Source organism: Lactuca serriola, chromosome 4 (assembly GCF_051521515.1).
Source record: "Lactuca serriola cultivar US96UC23 chromosome 4, Lser_US96UC23_V15, whole genome shotgun sequence".
NCBI classification, from domain to species: Eukaryota; Viridiplantae; Streptophyta; class Magnoliopsida; order Asterales; family Asteraceae; genus Lactuca; species Lactuca serriola.
In genome coordinates, this window is record NC_136411.1 from 240,852,202 (window position 1) to 240,867,478 (window position 15,277).

The 15,277-nt window shown below is 30.0% G+C and overlaps 1 protein-coding gene across 1 annotated transcript in view; it reads left to right on the forward strand.

Annotated features, from left to right (window-relative positions):
• The window catches only part of LOC145099260 (uncharacterized), a 43,670-nt gene extending 38,311 nt beyond the window's left edge, over positions 1–5,359 (forward strand). The window contains exon 2 of the mRNA XM_079036851.1: positions 5,138–5,359. Within this exon, the coding sequence (XP_078892977.1) occupies positions 5,138–5,359 (222 nt within the window). The remainder of the gene's footprint in view (positions 1–5,137) is intronic.
• Positions 5,360–15,277: the final 9,918 nt, after the last annotated feature.

A 15,277-nucleotide genomic window follows, 5' to 3' on the forward strand; every position in this document is an offset into this window, starting at 1 on the left:
ACCCAGACTACATGTCACAACGTTCTTTAGGCGTTGGAATGATATGACGTTTGTCACCCCTGACATGCCGGTCCAACTGTAGCTAACAGTTTAGGTGCGGGATTGTCAATCTCGTATAGATCTATACACAAATATCACATTCTCTCTATAGGAGATTATGGTTTATAACATAGGACTTCAAATTCATACTTGAAAGTACGTGAAGTAAATGTCTCACAAATGTTAGTATCAAATAGATTTACATATGAAAATTCCATTTTTCTTGTAAATGTAAGTATTTCCTTTCCATAGTGTTTATAGAGTGTAAAATATCATGAATATCTCGTAAACTATACATATTATAGTTTCTCGAAAGTGTGTTTCGTTTGAATTATAAAGCTTAGTGTATTACCAACTTTGCATGTAAAGTATAACATTTGTAATAACATTATTTTACTTATTTAACATTTATACACAAAATGTAGGTAAATCATTAGAAACTGTATGTAACGATTTGCATTTTTTCATAAGTTTTTCTTGCGTCTCACTTGTATTCCCCCCCCCCCCCCCCCTAAAATATAGTAAAAACGTTAAATATAAGGGTATGAACTCATCTGGTAAGTGTGATGATTTGAAGAAAACGAGATTTTTCACGGGCAGCACTTCGACCGGAAAGTGGAAAATTTCTCGGGAGTTTCGGACCTTCTTCGTAGCTTGGATATGTAACTGAGGCGTCGGGATAGTTTCAGGAGGCTCGAGCGTGAGAAAATAGGAGAAATGTTGTGAATTAGCAATAGAAGTCGGAAGCCTCTCACCCTTTTATATAGGGGTGGAACTGGCCCACGTACGTTGGGCGTACTTCATGCATGACGCCATCTTCGGACTCCAGACTTCGCATGGGACTGGCTATAGGGTAGCGGGGGACGTGGTCGATCTGAAGCTCTACATTGAGTACGCTGGGCGTACTCTCGTACGCCAGGCGTACTCCCCCTCGGTTTGTGTGTCCCAAACTTCTAAAATCCATAACTCTCACATAATAGCTCTGTATTTGACGTTTTTTATATCCCCATGTAGGTGAGATTATACTCTATAACTTTCGTTCCGACTCCGTCGGATGGTTTCGATTTTATTATTATTATATTTTTAGTAGGGCGGGATAGGAAAAGACAGCTAAAAATTCATAACTTCTTCATCCGATGTCCTTTTCGTCTGTCTTTTACCATTGTATTACTAGTTATGAGATCTTCGATTCTCGTTTAGGTTCTGTCAGATAAATATCGCTCGATCTTTATGTCAAGTTTTTAGTTGTCTACCGCTACTCTGAAACATAGAAAAATCATAACTTCATCATACGAAGTCAGATTTGGATGTTCTTTTTATGTACGTTCACGGTTTGATGATATCTATGACATTCATTTAGATACCTAATGCTAAAAAGTATTTTATTGAAACGTCGCGTTTTACGCTTAACAATGTTTTACCGATTTTGTTGTGGAATCTTAGATTAGTCATAACTTCTTCGTTATAACTCGGATTTTTGTGTTCTTTATATTTTTTAAAACCTTGTCACAATATCTATTACTTTATGCAACTCAATTGAGACCTTTTATCATTTTATTTTTGACACTGTTTTTATTATCTCAAAAGTAGATTACAAATCCTTGACTTTTAGGTCATTACATTAACTTGAAATATCGGGTTGTCACACTCTTTCCATCAATTCTCTAGGTGTCTTCGGCGGTTTCGCTACCAACATTCAGAATAAAGGACCATCTTTGATTCTATAAGTAAAAGCCACCACAATCATGCTCCTATTCCTGCCAGGGGCTTCTAGCATGACTTTGTTAAACCAGTCCTTCTCCCAAGTTGGGAAACGATAGGGTATGATTGTAATAGGACTCCCCAAATCTAAGAGCCATGTTCGCTTTTGTGGTTTTGTGTTTAGGTCCCACGGATGGCGCCGATGATGATTACATAGATTCACGAGATAGTTGAATCAAGGAAACATGCCATGATCTTGGCTTTGACCTTCGCTCAATCTTGACTCTGGTGAAACCTGAAACACTCTTGGGTGGAGATCCGAGATGACACTCTAATAATAAAGTCAGTTTTTAACGAGAGAGAACGATCGAAGCTCAAAAGAGTAGATGCATACATCTAAGCACAATTCAGTCGTCTTGGAAACACTTGATTTTATTAAAACATATAAATGTTTATTTCCACTTGGTTTTGAAACAAATGTAACTAGAACTATGTTCATGGGATATTATCTAGTCAATGAATTGTCATGGTTTTAATCTAAGTTCAAAGCGTCGTCATCGGTCTGATATTTTTGGGCTTCTAGGGTTTTGTGTATTAATATAAATAGGACCCCTCAAGTGGCATTTGTCACACACCTCGTAATCGAAACCTTCTATTGATGTTGGAACAAACGATAATTGTGTTAAATCGTGGGTTCTAAGATGGAAGTTACAACCATTGGAATTCATAAAAATCTTTAAGGAAATAAATCAATATGTGTAGCTACTAATTAAGAATCAAAAATCTTTATGTAGGTTTTAATTTTATGTCTCTTCTTTTAATTCTTCTGATAACATGACAGTCTTCTTATACCTTTCTTACAATCATATTTGATCAAGAATATTCAATCTGATTTATGGACGAAACTTGGTAATTAAGTAATAGTAATTGCATTTAATATCTTCAATGACTTACCAATTTGGGACTAACCCACTTTGATAGAGGAATTGTCCCTTAGATTGGAGAACCCTGGTTCGCTCGTTGACGACTTCTAGTAATTTAGTGATACTAACTTTTACCTACTAAGGAGCCGTTAAAAAAAATAGTGTTTAGTTTGCATTGGTTATAAGGATTGGATATATATAACTGTAAATATTAATTATTAAATCGTTTTTTGATTTGATATTTTGACATTTTAATAAGTATTTCTTAATATTGGTTATCAGATTATTTTATTAGTAAGTCTAAAATATAACAAAACATTACTTGTTGAAAATATATATGATTATAATAATTAAAAATATTTTTAATTTTTGATGACATCAATATATTATGGACAAATATTTCATATGTTACATTGTGTTACGAAAGAAAATAAAAATATAATACTGCTAAAAAAACAATAAAAAATATATTATTATTGGTAACGTTTGATTTTCACTTTATGATGTTATGCAAATAAAGAAAAGCTACATCTACTAAAATTTTAGTTTTTATTAATAGCACCTAACTAAATATAATAGAACCTGATCACGGAAAGAAGCACCAACCAATCAACATATGTCTCTCCGTAGTGATTTAAAAACGTCTGAATGAGTTTGTTGCCAAATATATGTAAATCCCATTAAAAGTTAAGCCGCAACACTCCAAAATTTCACGGGTTTGAGAGGCCGACTCAAGTCGGCTTAATCTTCGACTTAAGATAGTTACTCGGACCCACATACACCCTAACCATTCCTAGTTAAATCCTACTTGCAACTAAGGTCTAAAGTATTGTTTATTTTATATGATTAATAGATATAATAAGAGTAAATCTAATATAATAAAGTACATATGAGTATTATTATTATTTTGATGTAATAAAACTTTTTTAATCAAAACGCCAACAGTATGATATCTTTATTACACTCAACGTTTTTACACTGCAACCTTGTTTTTTCTATCTTACATTTGTTAGGTATTTTATCCGTTTCTTAAATATTTGTATTTGATATATATATATATATATATATATATATATATATATATATATATATATATATATATATATATATATATATATATATATATATATAAATGGGTTGAGTTTTTCAACCTGCTAACCCGCCAACTCATTTATTAAACGGGTCATATATGGGTTTCTCAAAAAATTATTTTATTTTTAAATGTATTTATGTATCAAATATTAATATTTAATAAGTATTATATAATATATATATATTATTGATTCATAGACCATTTAACTATTTGACACTTTGACTCGTGGTGGATGGTCTAAGGTCGTAGTCGTAAACTATAAGGCTAAGTCCGTAACCATTTTGCCCATTTGCCCTAAATAATAATCTCAAAATTAAATCGTGTATGAGCGCATCTCCCTCTGCCAGACATCCAGTTTCCTGGTCTCCCACTGTCCCACTTTCACCTCTGTTACTCTGTGATCGAAATCAGGTATCGAAATGATGTTGGAGAATTGACTTTGTTTTTTTGGAAGAAAAAAATGGGAATTGTGGCTATTACTTTAGCACTTGAATTATCAATGTTTGTATTAATGTTTAGTTTGAACATGTTTCTATAAATGTTTTTAATTTTCATTTGGATGTTTAAGACTTAAGTGTCTAAAATTCAGTAAAGTTTGCATCAACCCTCAAGAATTTATTCATGTTTAATTGTCAATTTTATTTATGGAATCTGACCCACGAACCCACCAACCTGTGAACCCGTATAAATAAATAGGTTGGCGGGTCATATATGACTTTATCTTCCAAACTCGTGAACCCGTGACCCGCCAACCCATGACATGTATATTTAAATGGGTCGTCTTTGGGTTGGCATATTTTGACCCACCAACCCGTCAACCCGCGACACGCCAACTCGAACACGATACGATTGTTAGACCTATATATATATATATATATATATATATATATATATATATATATATATATATATATCAAGGTTCTAAAAGCTCATTATGGATTCATCATGACGCACCATGACTCTAAAACTTATACTTGCTATCAAACTTTAACAAAATGTCGTCTTAAGTCATATATGTATAAATGACTATGAATAATAGTAGAAATAAATATGAAATTATTAATTATATACAAAACCATCATCTTAAGTCACGCCTTAAAAACAACGTGACTCGCCACGACTCGAAAAAACTTGAGGCTTGACATTGCCGTCAAGTCACGCCTAACGTGATTTAGAACCTTGATATACATATATATATATATATATATATATATATATATATATATATATATATATATAATGAGAGAGAGAGAGAGGAATGTTCCATTGAGAAAAAATGTTGAGAATGCGATAATAAATTTGAGCCACTCATTTCATATATGAATATGACAGTTGGTGGTGGAGATAACAGTTGTAACGGTGTTGGTGTCATTGGAGGTAGTGGTTGCGGTGGCAGGTGTGTGGTGGTGGAAACAGTGGCGAACATGATGGTGGAAGAGGTCATAGATGTGGTGGTGGTGGCGGCGCGGTAGTGTTGTTGGTGGGCGGCGAAGGTGTTGGTAACGATGGCGGTGTTGAAGATGGCAGTGGTGGTGATGGTGGTGTGGTAGGGGTAGTGAGATGGTGCTGGTGGTGGCGGATAAGAATCGAAGTGGTGGATTAATACAGGGTTGACCCTGAGATTTTCGAGGCCTTGTGCAATTTAATAAAACTAGCCCTAAAAAATTCTTAATTCTAGAGTCATGTTAGTTGTTCCCTAAATTATAGAAATGATAGAAAATGTATGTGATTTCACTGTTTCGTAATTTACCCCTCTTGACTCCAACAACCAAGTCATATTCTGCTATTGAGAAACCAAGCCAAACTCTGCAAAACTGAAATAAAAAACAGATTCATAAACAGAAAGATGTGGAGTTAGAAAACCAATCATTAAATTAGAAAAAGATTAACAAAAAGTTATAAACATATTACAAAGTAGCATATTTGGATCTTTAAAGTTTATACAAAATATGTGAATCAGAAACCTATAACTCCATAATTTAAGAAAGTGAGATAGAGAACCAAAAATCCTATTAAATATCATGAACTCATAAATCCTAACCAGAATCATGAACTAAAAAACAAAACTTAGCTTACACAACAAATCATCATGAATTAAAAAAATAAACATAGATTACAAAACAAATCAGTGAATTTTTACTTTGTTGATCTTTAAATTTTATTAGAAATCGGAAACCAAAACTAGTGATTTTTGAATTATGAAGTTTTGAGAGAAGACAAAGCAGAAGAATAACCTAGCCGAAGGTGATTTTTCAAATTTTTTGTGGTCGTTATGGTGGTGTTGATTTCTTATTTTGAAGGCCGAATAAAGAAAACAAAAACAAAGAAGGTTTCGATTGATATTTTTGAAGTCCGAAACAATCGGGACCAAGAATGTGAATTGTTGACATGAATAAATTAATTTCCACGCTTGTCATCAATTACTCATCGAGAAACTCAAAATGAAATCGAAATTCCCGCTTTCCGTTCAATGCATCTCACAGTTGTTGCATTTTGATTGTCGGTCACTCTTTGATTAACCTAGGAGAATTTAGGCCTAAATGATTATATGAATGTAAGTTGCTATATTGTGGATAAAATATTTGGCCCTTGTAAAAGAATGGGCCATGTTCAAGGGAACTTTGTAAACTCATAGTGTTGGCTCTAGATTAATATATGAATATACTTACATGAATGTGTTATGGCAAAAATAAATGATTTGTTAAGAAGGATTCATTCATTGTCAACCTTTTTTTTCAATTCAACTTATCTCTCTCTCTCTCTCTCTCTCTATATATATATATATATATATATATATATATATATATATATATATATATATATATATATATATACTAGGCGAATGCCCGTGCGTTGCGCAGAAACACGTATATAGTTAAAGTCTTTATAAATATATGTTTTTTTAAATATAACAATAACGTTGTTGTTAAATTTGATAGAATAATTCGTATAATAAATTGATATAATATATTGATTATTTGAAATTATATGATAATATATACATCTAATATGACTGCATAATTTCAATCGTTTGAATAACTTCTACCCGCACGTTACACATGAATAAAATTAAATATAATATATGATTTAATGTTATTTATAGTTGTTGTTATTGTTAATTAATTTTTTTTAATTTATTTGTTTAATGTTTTAATTTCTATCATTTTTAATTATTTAAAACATTAAACACTATTTTTTTATTTTAAAGGTAACAATATAGTCATTTATATAGAGTTATTTTTAACTATTATTATTGTAAGTTATTTTAAGCTACTTATTTGAAAACTTTTAACGAGTATAAAAATATCTTTTGGAAATTTATCATTTTTAACTATTTACAAAATATTCTTTGGTTTTTTAAGTGGAAATGAAATTTATATTTAAGTTGATACCGTAATGTTATATTTAAATTAACAATTTAAGTATTTTGCCCCAACTGTTTAAAAGTTGTAGCTTTAAACTGATAATGGTTTACATATAACAACATTTAAATCTAATAAATTAATTATAATATATTAAAACTTAAAGACATAATTTTATAAGTAGAAGTAAAGATGTTATTTTAAAATTGAAATTTAGTTTATTTATGATTACATTTTAGGTTTGATATTTATTTAACCTTATTAACAAACTTATAATAATTATTAGAAAGACACTACAATTTCTCACTTTTAACTATTTACAAAAAAAATTGGGTTGTTTAAGTTAAACTAAAATTTATATTTAAGTTGACCCTGTAATGTTATAATTCAATTAATAATTTAAGTATTTTATACAAATTGTTCCAAAATTGTAATGATAATGGTTACATCCAACAATATATTAAAACTAATAAATTAAGTATAATATGTTAAAAGTTAACAAACATAACTTTATAAATAGAAGTAAGATACTATTCTAATATTGAAATTTAGTTTATATATGATTACACTTTATGTTTGATATTTATTTAACCTTATTAAACAACTTATAATTATTATTAGAAAGAAATTGAAAAGTCATGTGAGTTTCAAATGAATGTGGTGAAAGGAAAAGTGCATGGGAGTTTCAAATGAATGTGATGAAAAGAAAAATGCTTCCTTTATAAGTATATAATAACTAGGTGAATCCCCGCGCGTTGCGCGAGAATAAAATTATATAGTTAAAATAATAACTTTTACCAAATTATTATTTAATGATTCTACTTTGAAAGAAAATGCTAGTAGTAAAGCAAACACATAGGTAACATATTAGTTTTATTAAACATTGTAGTTTTATTTTTAAGTCATGGTGATATATACAATTATTTGATAATTTTATAAACCATTTAAAAATTGTGTAAATTATATATCAAATGAATGATAACATAACGGGTAACACGAATAAACAAAAATATGAACTGCAATTTTTAGTAACATAAAAATAGGAAAACATTTATTATAACATTTGTATTTAAATATATATATATATATATATATATATATCTATATATATATATATATATATATATATATATATATATATATATATATATATATATATACAAAGAATAATAAAAAATATGAAAAATAAACACTATAACTTTTAATACAATAAAAACTCTAAAATATCTATTATAGCATTTATATTAACTATTCATATTTAAATCACAAATCTCTTCAAATATATTAATGTTTTTAATGAGCAAAACTTTACAACCTTATAAAAGAAAGGAAAAAAAAGTTATTCGTGATTACAAATTAATAATCATAAGTTAAAAACTCTTGAGTTGTAACTAATAAATATCCATAATTTAGAAAACTATTGAGTTGTAGCGTGGGTTTCAAATGAATGCGGTACTTGGAAATGTATATTTATTATTATTATTATTATTATTATTATTATTATTATTATTATTATTATTATTATAAATAATTGGCTTTGATGCATCATTTTAATCCCTTCAATTATAAAACATAAAAATATTTAGTAATAAATTTATAACATACATAGGTGCATATACATGTTAAACAAATCACATATAACATATACATATATATATATATATATATATATATATATATATATATATATATGTATATTCGTAAATGTCATATGTAATTATTGTCGTAGTAATATTGATAAATTACTTTCATATGAATAACAAATCATGATAAGTCTATCATAATTACATATCAAATGTTCAAACATTATGTTATCTTTTAAATATGTTGTGTAGGATAACCCAACAAAAAAATAATAGAAAATAAACATAATCAAAATAGAAAAAACTACAATCAAATAAATAAGAGCACTGGGTGGTTGAATATATAAATAAAGATGTTACATAAGCATACATTTAAATGAAAAGAAAAAACTAACATTCGTCAACTTTGCTCAAACAAAAAGCTTATATCCATTTTATGAATCTTCTTTCTTCATTTAACACCATTCAACCATAAAAAATTCATGACAATTCTTCACTAACCTACAATCAAAATATTTTTCTTGAAAAAGAAGAATCAGAAAGATATTCCAAGAAAAACATTGATGTTTGGAGAGTCACATTCAAGATTGAGTAATACACACAAATGACATATAAAGATTAAATGAGAAACTGAATATAAAGAAAGAATTGAAAAACTTCATTTGTTTTGTTGAATGAAAAAATCATATTACAATTACCATCGATGCGACATAACTCATTTCTTCAAATCATCATATTTGGATCGTGAATGCTTCAACTATATGAAAACTTTTGAATCACAATATTTTCAAATCCTTCTTACATGTAAGATTTTATATAACACAAAAGACACAAAAGATTGACCTTTTTATAGTAAACTTTTCACAAAATGTTAATTAAACATAATATAAGTTATAAAACTTTTGAATGTTAAATCATAATTAAAAAAACTTTTGAGTTGCATTAGTTAAAAAAGGAGGTTTCAAATGAATGTGGTTTGATGAAGTTAAAAAAGAGGGTTTCAAATGCATGAGATTCAAGAAAAAATGCTAGCTTATATATATATATATATATATATATATATATATATATATATATATATATATATATATATATATATATATATATATATATATATATATATATATATATATATATGTGGGTGTGTGTGTTTAAATTCATTTTTATATTAAATACGTTCTTATTTAAGTTTTTCTCAAATTATTTAAAAAATCATCACATTTTCATTGGTTTGTTAGATATCGAATTCATGTGTGACCATCATAAATTATTAAAGTCTCGTAATTGTCTTATAGAACATATAATTAAAGTTTCTTGGTTGTCTTATACGATTCATATTAAATAATTCGAGTTAGTGTATTAGTATTTATATCACTTAGTCTTAAAACTTAACATTTTTAAATTTAGACAAAACCGCACAAATGGTCCATGTGGTTAGCTCAAAATTGCCACTTTAGTCCAAAAATGTTTGGACTAGCACTAGAGGTCCAAACTTTTCATTTTGTTGCGAGTTTGGTCCGTTTTAAAAATAAAAGAAGTTAAAATGACATTTTTGCCCTTGTTATTTGTTTTTTTATTTTCTTTTTATTTCCTCTTTTACATTTTAATTAATAAAATACAATTAAGTCTCTCTCTCTCTCTCTCTCTCTCTCTCTCTAACCTTCCCAACACTTTTCTTTTCATCTTTGAAAATCTGAAAACTTAAATTTGCAATTTGAAAAATAAATCTTCATCTTCTCCCAACGGAAGCTACCACCAAAAACCTTAGCTCCGGTGAAATAGGATCATGTTCTCAAATCACCGCCCTTCTCTCCCTCTCTTCCAGATCCTCCAACCCTTCTTTCCTTTTCTTCCAAATCCATAAATCCTGTAAACCCACCTTTCTGATGCGCCGTAGATCTGCAAACACACTTCTAGGAGGTGATGACGAGGGAAGTAGTGGAGACAAGGAGGTGAGAAACGCCACAGGCGTAAAGAAATTCATTGACGCCGGTGAGGACACTGGTGACGGCCGCTATGGAGAACAACCTAGTAAAATATGATGTCGCCCTTCGTCTTCATACAACCAAGCTGCAACAGATCAAATCGGAGAAGGACGGGTTCGGTGGTTGTTCATATCTGAAACCTTCACCCCAAACGACCACAACTTTTTTGACTTTGTCTAGCGTCGTTGTCACTGTCGTTGCTGGAGATCTCACTGATGATAGCGATGTTCCAGATCTGTGACGAAGGGAGGCGGCTACGAAGGACGGGGTTAGGGTTTCCAGATCTACAAATGATTGTTGAAGGCTCGACGGTAAAGGTGTTTGAAAACTCATGTGTGTCCCGGTAGGGGTAATAAGGAGATGAAGTTGATGTTATAAGAATAAAGGTGGAGGTTACAGGTGGTGTTTGGCGGAGGTGCTGCTTTGGGGGTGTTTGCAGAACTTCACCGTCGACTGCTTTGTAGTTGTTGGCAGTCAAGCAAAAAAACAAATGAGAGAGAGAGAGAGAAAGAGATTGGTTTTTATTTTTATTTTTATTTTTATTTTTTATTTTTTAAAATCTAAATATCAGAAAAACAAATAAGAAAAAGAAAAAGTCATATTAACAGGGGCAAATCTGTCATTTTGAAAAAAATCAAAATAAATTGGACCAAACAAGCAACAAAATGAAAACTTTGGACCTTTGGTGCTAGTCCAAACATTTTTGGACCAAAGTGGCAATTTTAAGCAAACCACAAGGACCATTTGTGCAGTTTAGTCTTAAATTTATTATTTCTAGGGTTGTCAAATATATGTCTCAGATAACCAACCAACATGTTACCAATCGAACCAAGAAAATTAGTTACTAATATGTTTGGTAGACAACATATTTGATTGGTAGTAGTATCGTACCAATTCAGTAAACTTCGTGCGATAATGATATTAAATTATAAATAACACGACATTACCGTACCAACCATTATATATATATATATATATATATATATATATATATATATATATATATATATATATATAGACACACACACGAAATCATATTTCCAACTGTCAATTGTGTTTACTGTTTACAATTCTAAAAACATGATATTAACCATTGGGTGTAGTCAACAGTTATTACCACATTAAATTAAAAAACTGAAAAATTACTTCAAAGTTAATAAAATTATTTAGCAACTAAAATAGTTACTTTACTAATTTATATTACTAGACAGTAAAATTGTCTCATGTATTTGATGGTTATTAACTATTACAATTGAAAATTAGAAAGAAGTTTGTTATACCATTATTAATTTGTATCAACCAAACTTATTGATAGCCAACCATGTTGATACCGAGTACTTGGTATTGTAGCCAAAAGATTGTACCAATTATAGTTGGTATGGTATATAGTTTGATTAAAAATAAATTAGTATCATACCATTTTCAACCCTGATTATTTGTATCATGTAATTTAGAATATACATTGTTACTTATCGAGTTATACTATAATATATTAGTTTAAATATTTTGTAAAAAATCTAATTATTTATAGAAAAGAATTAAGAACCCATGTTATTCCTTACATTAAAAGTTTTTAATTAAATGTTTTATAATTTTTATTTTTAATTTTTTCTTTTCATATTGCCATAAATAAACTAGAAAAAATGTAACCCTAATTAGAACAAGATTAGCCCTAGCTATCCATATTGGTAGTTTATGTATGGCTTCGGGCCTAACAATCCTCATGTTAATCCAAACATTTATCTTGTTTATATCATGTGTCAGATTTCTTTATTTTGCTCGTGCGAGTTGGATATCCATTCGCATAGTTAATTCTCGAGTGGCATTTAACAATCCATTTTGCCTTTAGTATATTTCAAACTCTAGATACCACGAACGCTCGCTTCTTTCTATCATTTTTCACTAAAGGGACTTTCCTCCGACGAACATCTATCAAGTCCAAGCAATGTTTGAACTTGTTTATAGGAAACAACGTTTTAAACATATCAGTCGAGTTCAAAAGTTAAAATCCCAAAATAAAGTAATTTGTTTTAAAGAGAAAAGTAGTATCAAAATCAAAATCATAACATTGTTCAAGTCTTTACCACACTATATGTAACCTTTCTAAAATGTTATACTACCTTCTAAGCTCTTCTAAGTATTCAATATGAGCATAATACAAAAGTAAGTTAGGTAATGAAAATGCCTAGTGAGAATATATGAGGTTGATTCATTTTGAGTAACTAATGATAGAAATCATTACACTTAAATCAAACCTCCAAAATGAATATAAAACCAACAAAATACCATAACTATTAGTAAACTAAAGTGTAGAATGTTAACAACTCCAATAACCAAAATAAAAAGGGTGTATATTTTAGTTCAAGGATGTAATATTTATAAACCAAAACCAAAGAGTTTGATAAATCATAATTCAAACCAAAGATGTGACAACCTAAACTTCCATATCTAGGGCTTAATAACCCACATTCTATAACAAAAGGAATTAGCATTCCAAAATCTAAATCATATGGTTTAGTAACCCATGATTCCTAAAAAAAGATTATTAATCCATAATCCAAAGGGTATATAAACTCATGATCTCAAGTAAAGGATATGATCTTTAAATAAACCAACCATAAGGTGTAATAACTCTTGATGTCAAAAACAATATTCTATCTTTCAATAAACCAAATAAATAAGGAGTAATAACTCATAATATCAAACAAAATGTTTAATTTATCAATAAATGGAAGTATAAGGAATAATAGATCATAATCTCAAATAAATGGTTTAACTTTTAATTAAACATTTAAACAAAATCATAAGCAATATTAACTTATAATCTCAAAATAAATGGTTAAACTTTTAAATAAACTAATCCATATAATTAAACGACTCGTGATTAGTATCCACAAAGTATCACCTTCAACTTTTATCCAAATCATAAAAAAAAGACTCAATAGGTTAAAATGGGATAATTCTAAAAAAAACAAGAATAATAATGCATATACATATATCCTAACCAACTTTAATCTCATAAGTCAAAACTTTCCATATATTTATGGCATTTAAAAAGGACTCATAAGTAGTGAGCACAAGGGATAAGGATCCTTGCTTGTTCACATGAGGGAATTTTAGAATCCTACTCATGACTCTCTATTTGGTTATTTAGACAAAACTGTAAATTTGGTCCTTGTGGTTTTCAAAAACATTTGGATGGGGTCCAAAAAGTTTCCAACTTGCATAGAAGGTCCAAAATCAAGGTTTTTCTGGGTTTTTGGTCCAAAAAAACTTAAAAAGACGATTATGCCCTTTTATTTTCTTTTTTGTATTCCTTATAACTATTCTAATGTTGTTTTAATTAAAAAAATAAAGAAAAAAGAAAAAAAGTATCCCCACCCCACCCTCTCCCTCTCTGTCTCTCTCACTTCGTCTCTCTCTCTCTCTCTCACGTCTTTGTTTCTATGGATCACTAACTTTCTCTTTCTGCACAATTAATATGGAAATAAATTATAATTAAGATTGTTCTGAAGTGTAATTCGTTCTTCAACTGGATCAAAATCAATTGTCGGTCCACTGAAGAAGGTTTCGGAAAAAGAAAAAAATACGATACCCACTTCTTCTTCTTAATCATATCATAAGTGGAAATCAAAATCAAACCTTCAACAAATCAAAATCAAACCTCACCATCCCACTGGTCAATACAACCACCAAAAATTTGTTGGCTCCACCTCGAGGTTCTTACCCACCTGCTCCAAGCCTTGAGGTGTTGATTTATAGTCCCAATCTGAACTGAAAAAAAAGTTCATACAGAGGTCGTCGATCAAAGAGGAGAGATTCAGAAGGTGCTTGAAATTAAACTGGATCGAATTTATAGATAAAACGAGCTCATATCTATTCTCTCTGTACCACCGGCGGCGACGCCTTGCGAGAGAAGATGAATACCACTGGTCGTCGGAGCTCTCAATACACTCAGATGCAGGTTTGAGGGCATAGATCTATGCCACACATTCTCCCCACGACCTTCAACGAGTACCTTTGATCGCGTTTTGTAACGAACACCCATTTCAGATGGAGAACGAGATGAGAGAGGGACAGGAAGAAAGTGGAGAAGATTAGAGTTGGAGTTTTGGGTGTCAGAAATGCAAATGTGTAGTGGTCGTTGAAGAGGGGTATAACGAAGATGAAATGCATCGATTAAGATGGAGTTACAGTTCCGAAAGTAGGGTTATTGACGGCTCCGGTGGTTTCGGTGGCGGCGAGAATGAATCCACAGGTGGTTCAATTTTGAATATCAATTTTCTTTTGAGAGATGGCGTTCAGGAGAGAGGGAGAGAGAGAGAGAGAGAGAGAGAGAGAGAGAAAGAAAGACGAAGAGAGAGAGAGAGACAGACAGAGAGGGTGGGGTGGGGGATACTTTTTTCTTTTTTCTTTATTTTTAATTAAAACAACATTAGAATAGTTATAAAAAATACAAAAAAGAAAATAAAAGGGCATAATCGTCTTTTTAAGTTTTTTTGGACCAAAAACCCAGAAAAACCTTGATTTTGGACCTTCCATGCAAGTTGGAAACTTTTTGGACCCCATCCAAAGGTTTTTGAAAACCACA